A 20,437-nucleotide genomic window follows, 5' to 3' on the forward strand; every position below is an offset into this window, starting at 1 on the left:
CCCTGTTTTGATGAATCTTTTGCACATTGACAAAACAAACCACAGTTCCTTCCTATCCCTATTTAAGCACACCTTGGAACAATGAATGGGTAATCAGAAATTCATTCTGGTGTGGCTCCTATGTCTCTGATGGACAGAGGCAGGCAGTAAATCACCTCCTGTAAATCAAACATAAATCACATTTGTGGGTTACATTTGGTTTGCATGGCTAGCGTTTTCAGGGCCCTAGTGGTCTTTAGCCAATAATACATCTATGAACCTATGAACTTATGTCATGCTAAGCATAAATTGCCTTAGTGTATCCCAGTCAACTCTGAAGTGAACAATTATCTGTAGTGAACAATTACCTGTTGACCTGTCAGGTGATGACATTACGTCACTGCCATTATCATCTGCTTTGGAGTGGGTGTAGCCAGGATGGCACAATTGCCAGCACTGGGTTAAATGGAAGCAGTCAAGGTAATCTGTTGATTTATTACTTCTGCTATACCTAAAATGGTTCTTATCCTGTAATCCATAAATCTTATTTCTCACACTGAGTGAGTATGCATAGGCATAGCATCCTCTTTTCATGTTTCTGATTTTCTCAGCCATGTTGCTGTCCTACACATGTATATTTCATGCTGCTTATTGGTATTTCTCATTTACATGTCATTATGCACTCATTTGCATGCACTGCATTTCATACAGTTTCAAGCATTGCACTTTTGTATAAATGCCGTTTTTGGATTACCCACACCCTGTGCATGGCCACTGTCAGAATTATTTTGCACTGTGAGTTGCGCATGTCATCTACGAATACTAACCACTGCATTCATTGCCCATACATTTTTTATGCAGGTATCAAACTTACCAGGAGCTTTTTCCTTTGCAAGTTTTTCTGAAAATAATGGAGATATGGTTAGTGTAACCCTTAACATTGATAAATTCATCCCAAAAATTATTTGGGTAGAGTCAGGTTACATTTTACTTATTTATGCTGTTTGTATGCCTGTATAAATATTTGAGGGTCAAAAAAATCACCATTCAGTAGTTAATCAAAATATTCACTACTGATCTCAAACACAGATATGTCTACATCTGAGTAAATAATGGCATTGTCACTACTTTCCAAAAACAATATACATTGACTTGGTCATTTATTAACTAGGTTGTCTAATGCAGAGTTTCTAATTCACCCTACAAACACATTACACCATACCCCTGAAAAACAAAGACATCTATATGTACTTATTACACACAGACCGAAATGCTACTCCTGCTATTGAATGGAGTTAGAAGATTTATATTTCTCCTCTACCTCCACAGCCTACTTACAGTTTGCATACCAGGAGATATTACCCAATCCAGGTTCTCGTCTGTCTCTCTATAAGCAGTGGGCTATGGGTAATCTATCTTCTGCTGTTTCATGTAGCATCACCTGCATCTTGCAACATGTAATTGTACTCAAACTTCAGGCATTATACTTGACAATAACCATTTTTAAATCTTCAAATATGGTGCATAAATACTCGGCGTATGAGGAGTAAAGTAGATTTTACAGAAACTTAGGCCCTATCCTAACCTTATAGAAACTTGGTTAAAAGACTTTGGGCCTGAATCCAAAAGACCTATTCCCAGTGTAAGTGACTTGAGAGCAGGTGATCTGAAATCTGACTTGGCATAAGCATGTTTACATTGAGAGTAACTCTTTTGGAATCTGCCCTACATCTGTCTCTTTGCTGCTCTGTATAATAATTTTGACATCTTCCTTAATGATGTGCTTAGTTCAAAGACTGTGGTTGGTATTAGCTGTTAAAAAATCTCTGTCAACCACAGACTGATAGGATGCAACCAGAATTCCTTAGAAAAAAATCACCAGTGATTTCATAAAAGATGAATGACATGGATCACTTCTCCACAGATGCTCTAAGGCCATAATATTAACTTGACAGGAAATAACTAATTTTTGGTGGAAAACAAGACATACAAGATTTCAAGTCCTTTACTATGCTAAATTGTCATTAAAACCTAAAACTGTGGCTTAATATCTAGTTCATCCCTTCCTTAAGAGAAGGATCAACATCAAACTGAGCATTTTCAAAACTTGTCTATAAAAACTTGTATGAAGAAACACCTGTAGTGAGTGATAACTATAAGAACTTTTTAAAGACATGGCTAAATACTAAACGAAAAGGAGACATTTTTGAGAATAGTGCGCTAACTAAATGAAATAGGGAATAAGTTAGCGATCTGTACAAACCTATTGATAATAAACAGTTACTTTGTTGATGTTGGTTACTTATCATTCTTATTTTAAAAACAAAGTGATTATATCTGCATATAATTAAAAGGCACATTAAAAAGGCTGTAAGGCTAGGACTGGATAGTAAGATACTTTAATAGTTACTAAAATAAAATCACATTGAAGTATTTTATTCGTTTTTACTTATAACTCTTATCAAATTTGAACGCTGGTCTTTATGGAAAGTTTTTGGATTCATTTCAAGGCAGCAAAATGCATTTAGTCAACATGTTCTATGGGGGTGAATAGCTATTAAAGTTTTACTCAAAAGTACGTGAACTTTTATATGATAACCAGTCACATTGTCTTTTTAATGTAATTAATTAAATAACCCTAATGACATATGACAAACACGTCACTGTTTTATATATAATACTTAAATAGAATAAAAATGGTAATTGTTTATTTACATTATCATAATGGTTTTCTTGCATTAGCTATAAGAATGTCATTGTTGTCAGACCAAGCAAACAATCAGGTGGAAGCTCTCTAATTTTGTAGAGAAATAACCTATACCCAAAAGTCATTGCCCAAGGAGACTCTTCCTCAGACTCTAGCCCTAACTGGATTCTCCTAAAATGTCCATCTCACAAAGGAAAACTACTACTGATTGCTACAGCCTATCTACCACCTCATGCTTTCCTAAATAATTTCAAATCACTCATCACTAACATTCTTAATAACTGTCCCAGAATAATGTCATAATCATTCCAGGTGACTTCAGTCTTAATTATCTTGACCCTCTTTCATCTGACATGGGTACTTTCCTAGAAGACCTAGTTTACCTTCAACTCATAAAAGAACCAACAATACCTAACCTCAGGTCCTCCAGTTACTCCAGGCTCGACATGATTACTACAAACATACCAAACTCCTTTGCCAACATAAACATTCTGCACCATCACTTAGGAACCATTACCCAATCACCTTTAGAGTTGTTACCCATCCTATAAAACTATCACCAATATTAAAAGCCTTCAGAAACCAGAGTATCACAAGTACAGACAAACTCAGAACCTTTCTCATAGGCCACAACTGGAACCGTATAATTACTTTACATGACCCTAATACATCAGCTGTAAGCCTACTTGACTTATAACACCAACTGTAAAACAAATTATTCGCACTTATCCAAACCCGCCAAAACTGAATGCCTGCTCACTGAACTCAAACATCTTTTAACTATAAGGGAGGCAGTAATGCAAAAATGGAAACAGACTCTTCAATTGAAAACAGCACCTCCTTTATACCCAAGCATTATCTAGCCAAAAAAATCTGTAAAGAAACAAATTACCCTAATACATTCCTCCAACCACTTTTGGAAAGATGATAACCTACTTACAGGATGAAGACTTCCTCATGATACCCTGTCTACAAATACCATTCAATGTGGTTCAGCAAAACTTTCTCCAGACAATTTCCTTAAAGAGTTTAGCAGTCTCCTGTCAATAAACTCCACACCTTACACAGGTCTTGCATTGTCCAACCTGACACCATTCATTCACCCTTTCTACTTCAAATGCATTCATCTAAAATAAATCTCTTTTCTACTAAGAAATATTTCCACTGACACCCTTCCTGGATCTGACAACATAAACTCTTGGTTCATATATCACTGTAGATGTAGAGGGCATCTACAGCTTTCTTTCATCCACATATATAAGCTATATCTCACACAAAACATCATGGTACAGATTTGGAAAATTGCTCTAATCAAACCCCTTCTGAAGCAGACCAACCCAAAAGATACCTTTTACTTCCATCCAATTTCATATATATTCCTAGTGAATTTTTCTTATAATAAAAATACCCTAATATTCTGTAAAATTATAAGGCCGCAATGCCTAATAATGTTTTTCCAGTAGTGGTACCACAAGAATGTTTAGTGGGGTAGCAACTAAATTCTTAATTAGATTCATTATGTTAGAAAACATGTACTGTTAACTGGAAACTGGATCAACAGTTTAAGAAAATAGATCTACTATCACATCATCTGAAAAGCATGGTTATTTTATGAGGAGATTTTAGCTAAACTTTAAGGAAAAAAATACTGTCATGCAAATAAAGGAACAAGATATTTAGTTTCTAATAGGGTATTAAGAAGTGCGGTTAATACAGCTGTAGAACCTGAATCTTTATATTTTATCTATTATTCTGTTTTTCCATACTCAGCAAACACATATTGGAGTACTGCAGTTGTCTGAGATTACCAACCAACTCAAAAGAAAACACTTTGTGTCTACTGAATTTAATATAAAAAGCATTTCAAATATAAACCCACAAAACATTCACATGGGAAAACATTTTTTAACTTGATTTTTCCTGATGAATCCAACAGCTTTCATGTGAGAAAATTATAACAATGAAAAAAAAATCACAAGAAGCACAAAGCAGGTGGTAAACTCTGTAAATCGGGTAGCTAAGGAGCTAGTTATGCCAGCAACAGCAATCATGAACAGGAACTTACCATTATGAAACAAAGTACTACAAAAAATATATATATTTCAGTTTGGCAGAAAGGGCTTCAATGTTAAAACACATAAAGGTGTCTGGAATGGGGTGGAAAGAGAGCAGTGTAATGTGAGAATAAGGAAATAGCACCATAAAGAAGAGACTGGAAGATACATTCAGCTTAGAACCATCACATACTATATCTGTGCCATAAAAATGAATAACTAAATTATTTGTATCAGCCACCATAGCCTAGCAGGGGTACATCTGAGGTCAAGGAACAGTACATAAAACATGCAAATGTGTTCTTTTCAATACAGCATACTTACTTAAAAAATGAGAAAAAAAACAAGTGTCAATTCTTTTACTTATTTTACTGAATTTGTTAACCAAGATAAGCCAGCTGCTCCACTGACCTTTTTATAGCCATGGCATGAGCCAGAAGGCAACAACAATGCAAACAAACAATACGTTAGTTCCTTTGAACAGCTACATTACTCTAAATTAAACAGAATGCAAAATACATTTTGCTTACTATTTTTTTAACTCTAACTGAGGAAAGCAACATGACTGAACATAAGCTACAGAGAACTTAAGAAAGGAAATAGAGTCTAAAACTATTTATGATATTTTAGTAACACTAGAAGCAGAAGGAATGTATCTAAGTGTGCTGAAAAGCTATTGTAGACTACATGCAGTTCTGCACAGAAACCTTACAACTACAGCACGCATAAAGGAGAAAGTGGCTACTTAAAAGCAACACAAACAAACAAACACCTTAAAACAGTTCATGAAAAACCAAGCTATGCTGAGCCCTTATGATTATCAACAACCTGAATGTTATCTCCACTATCAATATTTATACTCCATTAGTATCCACTGCACTTTAGTTTAAGCTTCTGACTACAAAACCTCACCCCATGCTGTGGACCTTTCATCCCAAGCCTCAAAGAACATAGAAAGACTATCATAAGGCCTGTCTTTCTCTCTCATACAAGCTGGTCTTATATTCTAGCATCACAGACCCATCTAGCCTAGCCACCTATTACACACTTGAATATTATACCTCTAAGCAATGAAACCCCTCTATTCCCCCATTTTATTTCAGAGCAATTAAAAGAAAGAGATCGAAACACTTCTTGGGCAAATCCCGGGTAATGGTTCCATGCTTGAAATCTGGAATGTCGCCATAGCAAAACCCGTTCCAAACATGAACAAATTAGCCTTGTGAAATGACTTACGACCCATCTCTGTTTTGAGCACATTAAACAAAATATATGAGGAACTATTCTTTTCTCAGCTGACATAGAGTACCCAAAATCAGGGAATACTAATCCTCACCAACGTGGATTCTGGAAAAGAAAAAGCATAGCAGCAGCCCTGTAAGCACTCATTGTTGATATCCTTTCCAACATGAGCACAGGCAATTAATGCCAATCAGTCTTCAGCAAACTAAGCAAAGCACATGAATATGAGATTGGTCTGACCTACTCATTGTTTAAGGACATCAGGGATCAATAACTAAGCCTTTCCCTGACTTGAAGATTCTCACCAACAGAGGTAGTAATGTATAACTAATGTCTTTAACCTCGTTAACATTTCCATTTAATACATGTCTGTGCTGCCTCATATTCTGTTCATCCTTTTTATCAATAAACTGTTCAAAAATATCTTTAAACTATCAACAATCCTCTACAATGACGATATGGTAATTTGTTGTTTGAGTTATTGGCGTTTCATAATCAAGGAACAGACACAGAACTATTTTGAACTCATCTTGAAACTGCTCCTTACTGATGGTTGTACTAAATACTAAAATAATTATTGATTCTCACCAGAAACTAGTGTTACTCATCCAGGAATGGCATATTTATTACAGTAACAAAGAATCTCCAGAAAGAAACTAAATATTTCTACTATCTAATTTAGGTAGAGCAAATCCCTAATGTTTATCATCATAACAAAATTAAAACTTATATTCTGATTAGCAATATTTCATATCTTCTATCCCCCAAAGCATGAATGGCAATTGGGAAAGGGATGTTACTTGCACAACTAGAATTTGGTATCACCATAATATCATTAGCTTAAAAAGAGTGCATGTTCTTTATAAACTACTGGTAATATCTGCAGATTAATCTCCTTACACCCTGAGAAAATACCACTGCTCTATACTGAACAAAACTAAGTAGCTACATGTGCAGCAAAGATCACTTCTACATTTTGGATCTTTAACTTATAAAAAGTTAATTTAAACTCTTTTCCATTCTTAGCCATCTGGCTTATATCTCACATTGCAGTCTAAGATCCAACCTTCTTATCAGCCCATTATTACTTCCATGAAGGCATAAAGTCTCCTATCCCAATCAAAGATGCTGTGCATTGGCCCTAAAGCTATGGGAGTCTCTTCCTGTACCCTCAGGGAATGTAACTCCTACTTAAAGTCATTCATAATTAAAAAAAATCAATGTATCTGCAAAATGGTTTACTAATAGCAAATTTACATAACCAGTCCTTGACAAATGTACTACTATGACAAATACCTTTGAATTTCTCCAGTTAGTGAAATATCCAAATCACTTTTTGCCACCTCTCATTCTACACCTCTTTTTTATTTACTACAACTATGGAAAAAACTTCACAGAAGATCAAATAGTAGCATGTGTGAATAAAACTATGTTGGAATGTGTTCCATGAAAGAAATATGCTTTGTAAACTATTGTTTTGTTGTGTCTTTTTAATTCATTTTTATCTGATTTGTTTTGCCTTTGTTTACTGGAATAGTCCAGATGGGTTTAGCATGAACCCCTTCTCAAAACAGGCCCATGGAGAATGTTACATATCTTATACAGTCATTGAAAAAATCATGAAATGTTACAGGAAAATTGTAGAATTATATAGAGTATGACATTATGCATAAACAAGATTATGCAAAAACAATTTAGACATTATATACAGTACAAGAGTCTACATTTAACATGTATTTAACATACCAATAAGAAGGATATATTAACTACAGAAATAGTATATGAACAGCAATGAGTTAACATTATGGGAAAACATTAGGTGTAGTACATGTCCTTTGTAAAGTACAATCAGTTTTTGTGAAACATTACTTCTAAGAGGAGAAAAATACTTTAAGAAGATAATTCAATTTCTAATTCAAGTTCATAAAAATGGACTAGGTCAAATGTGGACTAATTTTAAAGTTATGATATAACATTTTTTTTCTGAGTACTTCCTTATATAGTGTATAAATGAACACAGTATACATGTTTATGAGGCTGGTATTTTGAGGCCTAGATATACCAGAGCCACAGCATCACAAAACCTCTATAAATGTGGAAGACGTTTACTTGTCCCACTGTATATGTGGATCAAAGCAAGTATGCAAATGTTGCAGGGTGGCACTGTCTGCAATTTGTAGTTGTTTCTCCCCATTTATGGTGCGGAGAAGCCAAGTGTATCAGCAGCATTTGTTCCCCCTTCTGAATTAGTGACATCACTATCCTGCTGGAATGGGCAACAAGACATGGATCCCAATTATACTGACATTCATATGGGGTAGCTCCTTTAAAACAGTGGCAGGTTCCCAAATGGTGCAAAATGTGCAAAATTCTGTATAGACAGTTTATGGTATGCACAATACAGATGCCATAAACAGACATGATCCCCAAGGATTGCTCCTTTTTATTTATGTGTGTGTGTGGGGGGGGGGTGAGAGTATGTCCAGTGACAGCTGAATAGTCTAAAATGCTAGCAAAACAACATTACAGACCAGATGTGGTAGCAATGTCTGCAAACATTACTTTTTGGGGGAAATATAGATAAGAAAATCAAACCTCCATTTACAGTAGATAGCTTAATTTACAGTATCAAACATAAAATGAACAAAATATGTAAATAATTAAATAAAACACTGTGAATGAAATTTTAAAATCAACAAAACTTTTAATAAAAACTTTGAATGCTTTCAACCGTTAATAACTGACTAAATCAGAGAACAAACTGTTGTTGAATATACCCTTAGATAATAAATTGAAAGGATGTGAACACAGAGCCAACTAATCATGACAGACATGTAATTTAAAATGCGTATCACTTTGAAAATGGTTACAAACATAGAATATATGCAAAATGTATGTACAAGGACTTATGAAATAAAACATCTGTATTAATAATTTGATTTAAACTGAAAATATCCTAGATGACAGTATGTGCAACTATTTAAATTTATTTACCCTCAGCATACCCTTGGCAGACAATTGTTTATGTAATCTGGGGACGGATTCACAGCCAAATGTATTTGCCAATGTAATTCACTTCTCTCAAGGTTGCTATTAAAATTTCACCAATCCTATGCAGCCTGACACTATCAAGGACAAATAATGCATATTCTGTGAACCTATGGCTACTTAAAGATTGTTTATATAAGGTATTGCACTATTCGTATAGATTGCATGCAGATGCTTATAAATATAGAATACCGTTGTAAACCCATGGACCCAAAATTGTTGGCATCATTACCACGGCACAATCTGGCTACAGCTATAGATGGATGTAATGCAAGAAAGCCATTTCCAAATAATAAAAGGGTTATCAATAATATAAACTTGATTTTCTTTCATTACGTAAGTAACATATTGGTACATGATGGTTCTCTGGATTTGTATCTGAATCACATCTGATATCTGTAGGACATTCCAAAATGGAGCCACTTGCACTTTCTTAAAAGCAAACTAAATAAAGTGCTTCCTACATTGTTGGGTTACATATGAGACTCTTCCCATTTCCTAGAATATTTGAAGAATGTGGACACAGCAGCTCTTATGAATGACAGTTACTGAGCTACTATTGATATGAAAGCTTTACTTATTTAACATTTGTTTACCAGGAAAATCCAACTTGGAATGAAGCCAGATTTCAGCAGAGGCCCATAAAGAAATGCTCCAGATGCATGTCTTTGCAATGTGTGTGGAAACCCACATGGAGGACATGCAGACTCCACACAGAAGGCACCCCGGCCGGGAATCAGACCAAAGAACCTCTTGGTGTGAGGCGATAATGCAACCACTGCACCACTGCGCCATCCAAATTTTATTTGCAAACTTTATTTGCTAGCATTCCTTAGCAACAAGATCAGGAGACAGACTATTGACAGCTGACACTGGTGCTTTTAGCAGTGATGATTTACATCCTATGTACACAGTGTTACATATAATTCTCGACAATAACTACTTTTTGTTCCATGGAAAGTATTACAGACAACTCAAAGGTGTTGTGATGGGGGCTGAGAAGGCCCAGTCATTCATCAATGTGATACAAACACAGCTGGAGAAGTCCATGTCATATACGATGGAATTATTAATATATTATCAATGTTTATATATTTTACTGTATGTTTATAATATCATGCTGGCATGATTTTGCATGATGTATCACTCATAAAAGGTGGATTTCATAGTCATATGTTTTATGTTGTTACTTATGGATATATTTCACTGAAGTTTATTGCTCTGATATAGTGATAGTCGTTAGGAGATTAAAACACTAACCTTTTTTATTAAATATTTAGCCAGTTTGAAAGGTTCATTTACAGTCGCAGGAATTCAAAAAATATATAGTAATGTGGAAAACTTATGTGGGAAAGGAAAGTTACTGTATCGCAGAAAGCCTTTCCAGTTCAGAGACTGTTCTATCTCTGTTTTTTCCTTCACACAGGCCTTAGCAGGGTGACTGATCGTACTAGGGAAGCTGTACGCTAAACCAGCAGTTCAACGGAGGTGATAATGAGAATTAGTTATGTGCTCTCCCCCAGAAACAGCCCCAGTTCTCAATTAACTTAGAAAACAATTCAGACAATTGCTTTGGCAAGTTATTTTTCAATCTAGGAAGAAAAAGTATGTGCCATATTTTGATGGCATTCACACATTTAATCCTAAGGCATAAGTCGTAGTATAGTTAAATATAGTTGAGCTGTGTGTGTGTGTGTGTGTGTGTGTGTGTGTGTGTGTGTGTGTGTGTGTGTGTGTGTGTGTGTGTGTGTGTGCATGTGTGTGTGTGCGTGTGTGTGTGTGTACATTTATGTGTGTGTTGACATGTGGGTGAATATAGGGGCATGAATGCAGCTGATTGAGAGTGTGTGCATGTGTGTGTGTGTGTGTGTGTGTGTGTGTGTGTGTGTGTGTGTGTGTGTGTGTGTGTGTGTGTGTCTGAATATGTGTTTGTGTATGTATAAGAATAGTGCTTACGCTATTGGATGCATGTGCTGGCAAGGAAAACAGTAACAGGGTCAGGCCTGCCAGAACAGTGTTTATTTCAGAGACGTAGTAAAATCCTCTGATGAGGTGTTTCTATGTCTGGCTTTACTACATCTCTGAATTGGAGATTTTCTCACTCATGTTAATAGACCAAGATCCAGTCATTATGTTTTATTTTTTATTTTTTTATTGAACAGCAAACTTTCCCAGGAGCAATACATTTGATTTAAGAACATCATTTGTAAAGCACTAACATATTATTTCTTGCATACCCCGGAGGAATAGATTCCTGTCCCAGAGACTTCCCATACTCTGGAACAGACTACCTATCTATATCAAACAAAGCTCCTCATTAGCACTCTTCAAGAAAAATCTTGATGATTGGATGGGAAATAGGAAATTCACCCCCGGGATTACCTCTGTGGCTCTGCTCGACAGTGGCACAGGAAAATAATTTTCTTGGGTGGCAAAAGCCAGGGTACCTTTTTGGCTGGGCTTGTATAGGCCCCAGGGCCGATAGCCTAGTACCTACCTATGAACCTATGAATCACAAGGAGCACATAGCTATAACTGATGTGAAGGTGTGAGGTCTCTCAGTGTTACCTTTAACACATTACTGAAATTGACTATCACTTCTGATCAAGATCGATAACACCCTAACCATTTTTGCACAGAACATGTCCAGGGTAGGCTTGTCATGGTCTGGAACTGTACGTTGTGACAGGAAGAATGCTACAACCCAACCCCATTAATGGACTGTACACGATGTGTTTAAAAATGATAGTTCAACCTAAGTGTCACATTATAACAGCCATAGTGCCCTCCCTACATTTTCTAAGTATTAGCTTACATTTACAGGCAGCCTTAAGATACTGAAATGAATCTTATATGGAATGTAGCTGATTTCATCTTTGCTGTTTGTGTGTGTGTGTGTGTGTGTGTGTGTGTGTGTGTGTGTGTGTGTGTGTGTCTGTGTGCATAGACAGACAGTCGGGTTTAGCTCAATCAATCGAATGCTATAAAGTAAATCTCATCTGGTTGTATTTACTTGAATGAATGTGTGTTTCTACTCTTCATTTTTAAGTACTAGGCTAGCTGACCCTGTGGGCCATTTTAGGCCTAGTCAATTTACCTTCAAGGGATAGAATCAAATGTTGAACCTCCTATCTGTAAGGTAAAATACTTAATTGTTAAGATTACCCCAATGTATTCTTATTAGAGAATGTCTAAAACAATGCAAGTAAGGGGGAGATCCTGTTTCCTGCAATGTTGTGTAATGCTGTATGAATTTAATTACTTTTTGAGGGGAGTGTGGGCATTGGGCATGCAATAGGACTGCATGGGTGTGTTGTAATACAGGGACAATGAAGACCTATTACAATGAGATTACATAGAAAAGAGTAGATAGGAAAACTTCTTATTGCCTGCACTGTTGTGTGACCTTGGAGTTAGAATATTTAAGGATTTTGGAGAAGGGGTGTCATTTTGGGTGGGTGGGTGAGTGGGGGGTAAATCCTGCAAAATATTGCTTTTGGATTTATAGCTTCTATTTTTGAGGAGACTTTACTAGTTATTTTTCAGTTCATTTGACTTAACAAAAGTTGGCACAGTGAAGGCAATTCTACTCAGGTATGTGCCTTTATATCTGTATATTTTCTTAATTTGCAAATTTTCATGATACCATACTCTTAAAACCAGAATCTGAAAATATATTGTTTTTATCTATTTATTATTAATTTACATTTGTTGACAGGAAGGGGATATATATCTAGGATTTCTCCCTGGGCCTCCGCTGAAAACAGGATTTGTGGAACCTAGTCGGACTTTCCCGGTCAACAAATGTAAAATAAAACATAAAATAAATAAATTTCCATTTTCAAAGGAGTGGTGGGAAAAATATTTCAAACTTATAATTGGGAATGCAGAATTATACTATAATAAAATAAAGAATTAATTAACAGGCTAAGTAAAACAAAAGTGTGATATAAGTACAGATATATACAATGAATGAGGAAGTAAGCAATGATCTAACCAGTTACAGCAGAACAACAGAAACTTAAATACTATGGAACGATTTTCTCAACATATATAACAGACATTTTCTGCATATGCAGACGATATATACAGAAAACCAAGAAAATAACAACTTACAGGAATAAAGGTAAGCACAACAAATTTGGAAGTGTTTTTTGTAACTAAATATAGAAATAAAGATAGAACTGATTTAAATATTACAAAAGAAACTATTCTTCAATATATTAATGATCATTTTCATATATTCGGTCACTCACAAGCTAATAGATTTAATTCTGATATTCCATTTGAATGTTTAGCTATGCTGGAGATTAATTATTACAGAGGCTGTCAATGAAAACTTTTTTTGAATATGTCAAATGGCTGACTGAATGATTGTTTACAAGTATATACATCAAATTTAGAATCACCATTATCCATTGTTTAAGTATGGATATATTTTACCATATTCTGAATGTTTGTATGTATTGTGCACACCCTTGTTGTACATTCTTCAGACAATAGTTTGATTCATAAAGGCGAGTCTCTGTAATGGCCGATTTGAACACACACAACACTTCTTTGCATGTAGCAGAGCAGAATGCTCAACTGTGCATGGAGCACAGCAATTCTATATATAATCATTGGGTGCAAAGAGTTAGCTTACAATGTAGAGGGTGAAAGAAATCTTACCTCCAGCAATCCCAAGAGCCAAAGTACAATTAAATTTACACATTTTAATTTATAAAGTGTACCTTTTTCGGAAGATAGCACTGAGGTGACTACATCGTGGTTCAGATTGTACTACTGTGTTTATGCATGAATTTGCAAGAGACACGGGACATCTTAACTGTTCTGGAAACCAGTTCATCAAACATAACCATACAATTGTCAAAGGAACATACATCTGATCAAATAACAGTACATATGGGGAACGTGCTGCATGACACTGCAGATATTAAGCATGCAGTGCATTACGACCGGCAGAACATTAAAGCATGAGCATTCACATCGAAATTTTTAGAAGCTGCCACCTGACTGAATGCAAATGGATCCAAGAACTGTAGGCTTATATAAGAGAGACAGAGCAGTAGTTTCACAATATCGAAAACAAGAAAGGATGGAACAATCTGCATTTAGCTGGAATCAGAGACAGCTCTGAAATGTAAGACCTAGCCACACTCTTGCAAGGTAACCTTTAGACTACATTACAGCTGGTCCATATGGTAATTATTAAAAGAATAAATTGCTCCCTGAAACCACCACCAAAAGACAACCATCTGCTCAAGTAAGTCATTTTTATGCATCTGGGATTACATAGATTCCTAACCACCCTTCACCTAAAATAGCAGAGTCTGTTTGAAACTCGTAAGGTAGCAAGGAATCTATTGCAAGCAGTTTTACTGACAGAAACTGTGGAGAATTTACCACCAATAAACCTGCTGAGAATATCATCTCATTCTTTCCAATTTTTAGGCATTGCTCTAAACTCCACACCAGTTAAGAAGAGTTCGTTATGACTGTGAGAGCTCCAAATCAGATGATATTGGACTACTAAAACAAGTCTGAGCAAATCCCAAATAAAAGTTCTGTTGGCAGCCATTCCCTATTGTCAAGCAAAACAGTATCAAAGCTCTGAGTAAAGCAGGTTCAGTAAGGGTGGTGGTAGAGACTTTGGAGATTGTCCCTACATCATCAGAACAAGAATGCACTTTAAGACAAAAGGGCGACAAATCGGTGCACTTTCTTCAGCTGGCACCAATCTAAGAAAATCAGAAGTGTAAGAGTCTAAGAGCACAACATTAAAAGATAAGGCTTGAAAATGTAATCATTACAACAGGAAGTAAATGATTTCCAGGAAAAATTGCTCCTTTCTGCAATAGCAAATCATTCCTGGGGTGTAAAGAAAGGATGCAGGGCAAGAGCTGTTTATACCATGAGCAGGAATTAAGCTGACAAATTATATTTTAGCCACTCAATTTTGTTTGGATCTTCTTTTTGACTTATGTAAATTCTTGACATTTAAGTGTTTTATTGTTTAGAAATTATATTGCATTCTTAAGTTCATAATTTAAACACATTGCTCAAGTTTAAGTGTTTTATTTTAGACAATATATCGCATTCTTATGTTCTTAAGTTTATAATTTAAACACAGACTTCAAGTAAAAAAAAAAAAATATTCCTCAAGAATGGCACATTTTATCACCAGCCCAAATATCTAAATTTCTTTGAAAAGTTTCAAGATATTTTAGACTGTATCAAAGTTATAGATATGTTATTCAGTTATTAAGAATCTATATTTTCAGTTAACACTGTCGTTAGATACTGAATCTACAACAAACATGTTTATGCTGACATTTCTGACAATATATATTACAGATTTCAGTTCTAAGTTAGAAAGGGATGTAGAAAATGTGTACTTTAAATAAAAAAGCTGTTATACAGTGGATAGAAAAAGAATACACACATCTGTTAAAATGCCAGGTTTTTGTGATATAAAAAAGTGAAACCACAATAAATAATTTTTAAACCCTTCCCCACCTTTAATGTGACCTATAACCTGTACAATTCAATTGAAAAACAAACAAATCTGTTAGGGGAAAATATAAAAAAATAAAAAAAATGTACAATATGATGGTTGCATAAGTGTGCACACCCTTAAACTAATACTTTGTTGAAGCACTTTTTGATTTAATTACAGCATTATCTGAAATTTTCTTCCATATTTTGTAAATGAATTTATAGTTACAAACTAAATTCCTTATTCAAGAGATTCAGTGGCTCATGAACAATGTCAGTCTTATATTGTTGGCTTTCACTGAGCAGAATACAACTGTTTTTTTCCCATAATCTGTAAAATGTGAGGATTCGTGGCTGCCTGCATTTAGAGAAACTTCCACACATGAGAATGGAATGCAATGCTGCCTAATGATGTATTTGTTGACAGGGAAGGTTATGGCCTCATGTTTCCCCCTCCTCCTCTAAGCCTGCCCATGATTTACAATAAGTTGTTAGAGTAAAATGTTGTAGACCCTTGCTCTGAAATGGAATTTTGTTCTTGCAAATGAAGTCTCATGGCAGTATAAATGATTGCTATTTGAGACTGGATTCCAAGTCTGTGCATATTGCACTTAGTGTGTGTGTGTGTGTGTGTGTGTGTGTGTGTGTGTGTGTGTGTGTGTGTGTGTGTGTGTGTGTGTGTGTGTGAGTGTGTGTGTGTGTGTGTGTGTGTGTGTGTGTGTGTGTGTGTGTGTGTGTGTGTGTGTGTGTGTGTGTGTGCGTGTGTGCGTGTGTGTGTGTGTACTGCAGCCACATCTGCTGTTGTGTACAATGCATAAGCTACATGAAGCATTAGTGAACTCTACCACAGCTCTCCAGGAACAGTACACCACCAATGATCAGAATCTGCCAAGCTAACTATAACTAAATATTATAATAAGTATAATAAGCAAAAAGCCACATCGGTGGTGTCTCTAAAACCTGTAAATGTGCTGAAGAAATATTTTACAGATGGCAGTATTAAGGCCTACCTGATTCCATTCATGATCTTTCCAGTGGGGATAGGGGGGGGGGGGCAGATGGTTGCAAGAAGAATGGGCCACTATGCCATTCTCACACTTAACTACGGCCTCTTCACAAACTTATGCTCCTATATGAACCTTGCAGGTTTGATGCACGTAATTTTCAAAACTTGAAAAAAGGAGTTTCTAGTTATGGCTAATGCTTAATGATATGCACACAGATTTTAAAAGTGGACATTCAGTACAGCTACAAATGACTATGATTATGGATCTCTAGAAATTGTGGCTAGAAGGAAAAAAACTGAAATACAACTTGTAGAAAAAATTAAAATGCAATTTCTAATAACTTAATAAGTAAGCACCTTGGGCTGATCTTTCATCGTCATAAACTCTAACAATCAATCTCGGAGTTGGTATACATAAATACCAGTGGGTGTGGGAAGCATTTTGCTTTTTTTCCAGTATTTTGAATTTCAATCATTTTAGAGTGATCAGTTTGGGTTTCATTTTAACAGCTTTTGACTATAGGTAGTACATCTGTGTGTGTGTGTGTGTGTGTGTGTGTGTGTGTGTGTGTGTGTGTGTGTGTGTGTGTGTCTATCTCTATATGGATATATATATATATATATATATATATATATATATATATATATATATATATATATATATATATATATATATATATATATATATATATATATATATATATATATATATATATATATATAGCTATAGATATACATCTGTTTTCTGCCTGACTATTGCTGATCTTTGTCTGCATTTGATTTTGGATTGGAGTTATTCATTCAAAGTTTTGTTACTTCTATTTTTTATCTTTTTCTTATATTACAATTTGTTTTGTTTTAAGATTTTGTTCTTTTTGGAGTTTTAAGAGGTCTTGGGTAGGTTCAGTTAGAAAATAATTATTTTGCATTCAGTGAATAATATCCAGTTAATTAGTGGCAGGAGCTGAGAAATAGCTTTACTCATTTAACTACAAATATTTAGTGCATCTTTATTTAGCTGTAGTGCTTGTTTGATTTGCTCTTCTCTGCCTGACTATTGCCAATCTCTGCCTGCATTCATTTTTTTTCCAACCCAGCCACCCTGCTGCTGTTGTGCTTTTAAACTTGGTGGCTTTTGATTTTCCTTCCCCTACTGTAAATCAGATTTTTGACACTCCTCTATGGCTCATCTCATAAGCTCATTCTACTGAGCACTGAGAGATGGCCCCACCCCACCCCACCCCAACCCCACTCCCACCCCTTAGTCTACTAAACCTGAATTATCTTTTGCTTCGTACCTCCCCACTTACTAAAAAGATAATTTTATTCAGCTATTTTTATTGTATTTGTCCTTCTTACTACTTTATTTAGTGTTTTGCTGCATGTTCTTAAAATGTTCAGTTACATTTAATCTGCTACACTTATTCCCTCTTTTTAGTAGCCTGATTACATTGTAATCATTATTGTACGCCTCTTAGTTCTAATTTAAGCACATGGGTCCAAACTAGCTATCTTACATAAGGAAGGTTTGTGGTCTACACTCTTGTGACAGGAGAAGTAGCTTACATCCTTCTGAGTTGGGAATTGCTGGTTGAATGCTTATTGTGTCTGCTATTCTAAAAGTGTCTTAGTTCGGGTTTAAGCACTTGGGCTCCAAACCAGTTATTTTACATTAAGAAGGTCTGTGGTCTACACTCCCATGGCAGGAGAGGATAGTCTATGCCCTTCTGAGTTGGGAATTGCTGTTGTAAGTCTTATTGTGCCTTTATTTGATTGGCTAGTGGGATAAGTTGTTTAAAAATTTGAATCACTGAGCCTGGGTCATTTGTGGACATTTGTTAACCATGCTACTTGAGAAGACAAGTCTTGATGGATTCTGCTAAACTCTAAAAAGCTAAGACATATAACCATATTCACTATTTCCATACTTGTTTCTTGCATCATTTTTTCTCACAGCTGCATTGAGTTAACTAGAAATGCCTTGGTTCCACTTTAGTGGGAGTAGAAGGGACCTTAGTTATTTTTTGGCCCAGAATTGAATAAAGAAGAGTGTGATGTTTTCGACTGGCCACAGGATCTTGCTTTTTTTTTCTTTATTATTAAATCTCATTTGCTATTTATGGGCAGCAGTTGCACAACACTAGTCTCATAACCTATGAGCAAGCTGAGACTTACATTGCTATATTCACTATTTTGGCATTTGGTTTACACATTGTTTTGTTACAGCTGTATTAATTGAATGTTGCTGTTTTGAATATGTGCACTTTCTGACCTTTTTTACAATATTTAGTTAGAACTGCAGCTGTCTGCATAGTAGAGCCTAGCAATAATCTGTGTAGTCCCTGATATCTTGCAGAATAATTCCCCCTTTTAATCTGTATAGATGCCAATCTCTCACAGTGTAGTTTTCCCTTAAAATATCCTTAAGGTCTAGGAAGATGTGTGTAACTACTAGAGGATCTAGTTTGTGCATAGCTGAGCATTGCTCATCAAGTTCCTTTTCTCATTGACCTATTTAATATTTAACTTTTCTTCACTCATCTCTGGTAGATCAGTAGCCTTGGATATGCACTTCCTGTCTCTCTCTGTGGTCATTCTGGTTGAGATGTTTTTTTTTTTTTTTTGAGGCATTATTGAAATTGCCTCATGTATACTGACAACCAACTTATTCTAATTAAAACTAATAAAGTATGCAAGATGTATAAATACACTTTAACGCTGGAGGAAAAACTCTCTCATACAACCAAAACTAATCCTATAGAGGTTGTCAGTGACACTTACACCATGCCTACTGCACAGTATAAAGACCCTACACATAAAACTACTTATAATGAGGCACTTACAGGTAACATTACTAAAACACTAAGACCTGTACAACACAATCAAAAAAGGGCCCTCAGGCATAAAGTAAACATTCCGTTAAAACACCACCCACAGCTACACACAGTAACACTGTATCCAATGCCTGTACTTCTAAGCCCTTAAAGAAAACAAGTGCACAACCAAATGTACTGGTTACTGGTTTTTCTGTAGTGAGGCACATCAATGTTCCCCTCACCAGACTGAATAAGGAGAGATTCAAGGTTTGCTGTCTTTCAAGAGCTAGGATGCATCAAGTCACACAGACACTCACATCAATGACTCTGTCATAGTCCATGTGTGTGTTAATGAACTGGGATGTACCTCCCATGACTATATGAACTGAGACATGATCAAGCTCACTGATTATGTGTCCCAGGCAGTTACTAGCCTAGCACTGAACAGCATACTACCTTCTGCAAGGATGATGTCATGTTACCAACAGAAAATGATTGATTTTAACAATTGTTTTAGCTTCTTGTGTTAATCCAAAGAGGTACAACATTTGACAGCCTGGGAAGATCTGATTGACAGACCGAGCTGCTTTGCTAGGTATGGAATGCACTTTCTCCTTCTAGGTTTTCAGATATTGTCAAAATCCTTTTCCAGCCCCATAATGCCTTTTTTTAGGAAATACCTAACTGATAAACTTCCAACTTAATGACCTTAGAAAGGAATATGCAAAAATGGATTCTGCTCAATGCTAGAAGCATTAACAAGAAACTTCACTCCTTGCAAGCCTATCTCTCCTTGGAGAGTATAGACATCTGTGTAGTAACAGAGACATGGTTTAAAGTTGTGGAGAGTACACACGCAAAGCAAAATCATAATGCCTTTCACAGCTTTGGACTAGATACTGCACAGGAGGGAATTAAGTTTTAAGGAGGAGTGTCAGCCTATATGTAAATGAACCTCACATCCATATTAGTTAAAGTATATGACCCGTTGGAACTCATACATGTGCAACTCACCATAAACAGGGTCTCATACTATATCTGTGCAACCTATAGGTCCCCTCCATTTCCCATGAAAGCCATGCTGCCT

The 20,437-nt window shown here is 35.7% G+C and overlaps 1 protein-coding gene across 1 annotated transcript in view; it reads right to left on the reverse strand.

Annotated features, from left to right (window-relative positions):
- Window positions 1–920, reverse strand: part of LOC122814249 (triadin-like) — a 674,993-nt gene extending 674,073 nt beyond the window's left edge. The window contains exon 1 of the mRNA XM_044086849.1: window positions 854–920. Coding sequence (XP_043942784.1) covers window positions 854–920 — 67 coding nt within the window. The remainder of the gene's footprint in view (window positions 1–853) is intronic.
- Window positions 921–20,437: the final 19,517 nt, after the last annotated feature.

This window comes from Protopterus annectens, chromosome 1.part1, assembly GCF_019279795.1.
Source record: "Protopterus annectens isolate FY-2018-M chromosome 1.part1, PAN1.0, whole genome shotgun sequence".
In the NCBI taxonomy this organism is placed as follows: Eukaryota; Metazoa; Chordata; order Ceratodontiformes; family Protopteridae; genus Protopterus; species Protopterus annectens.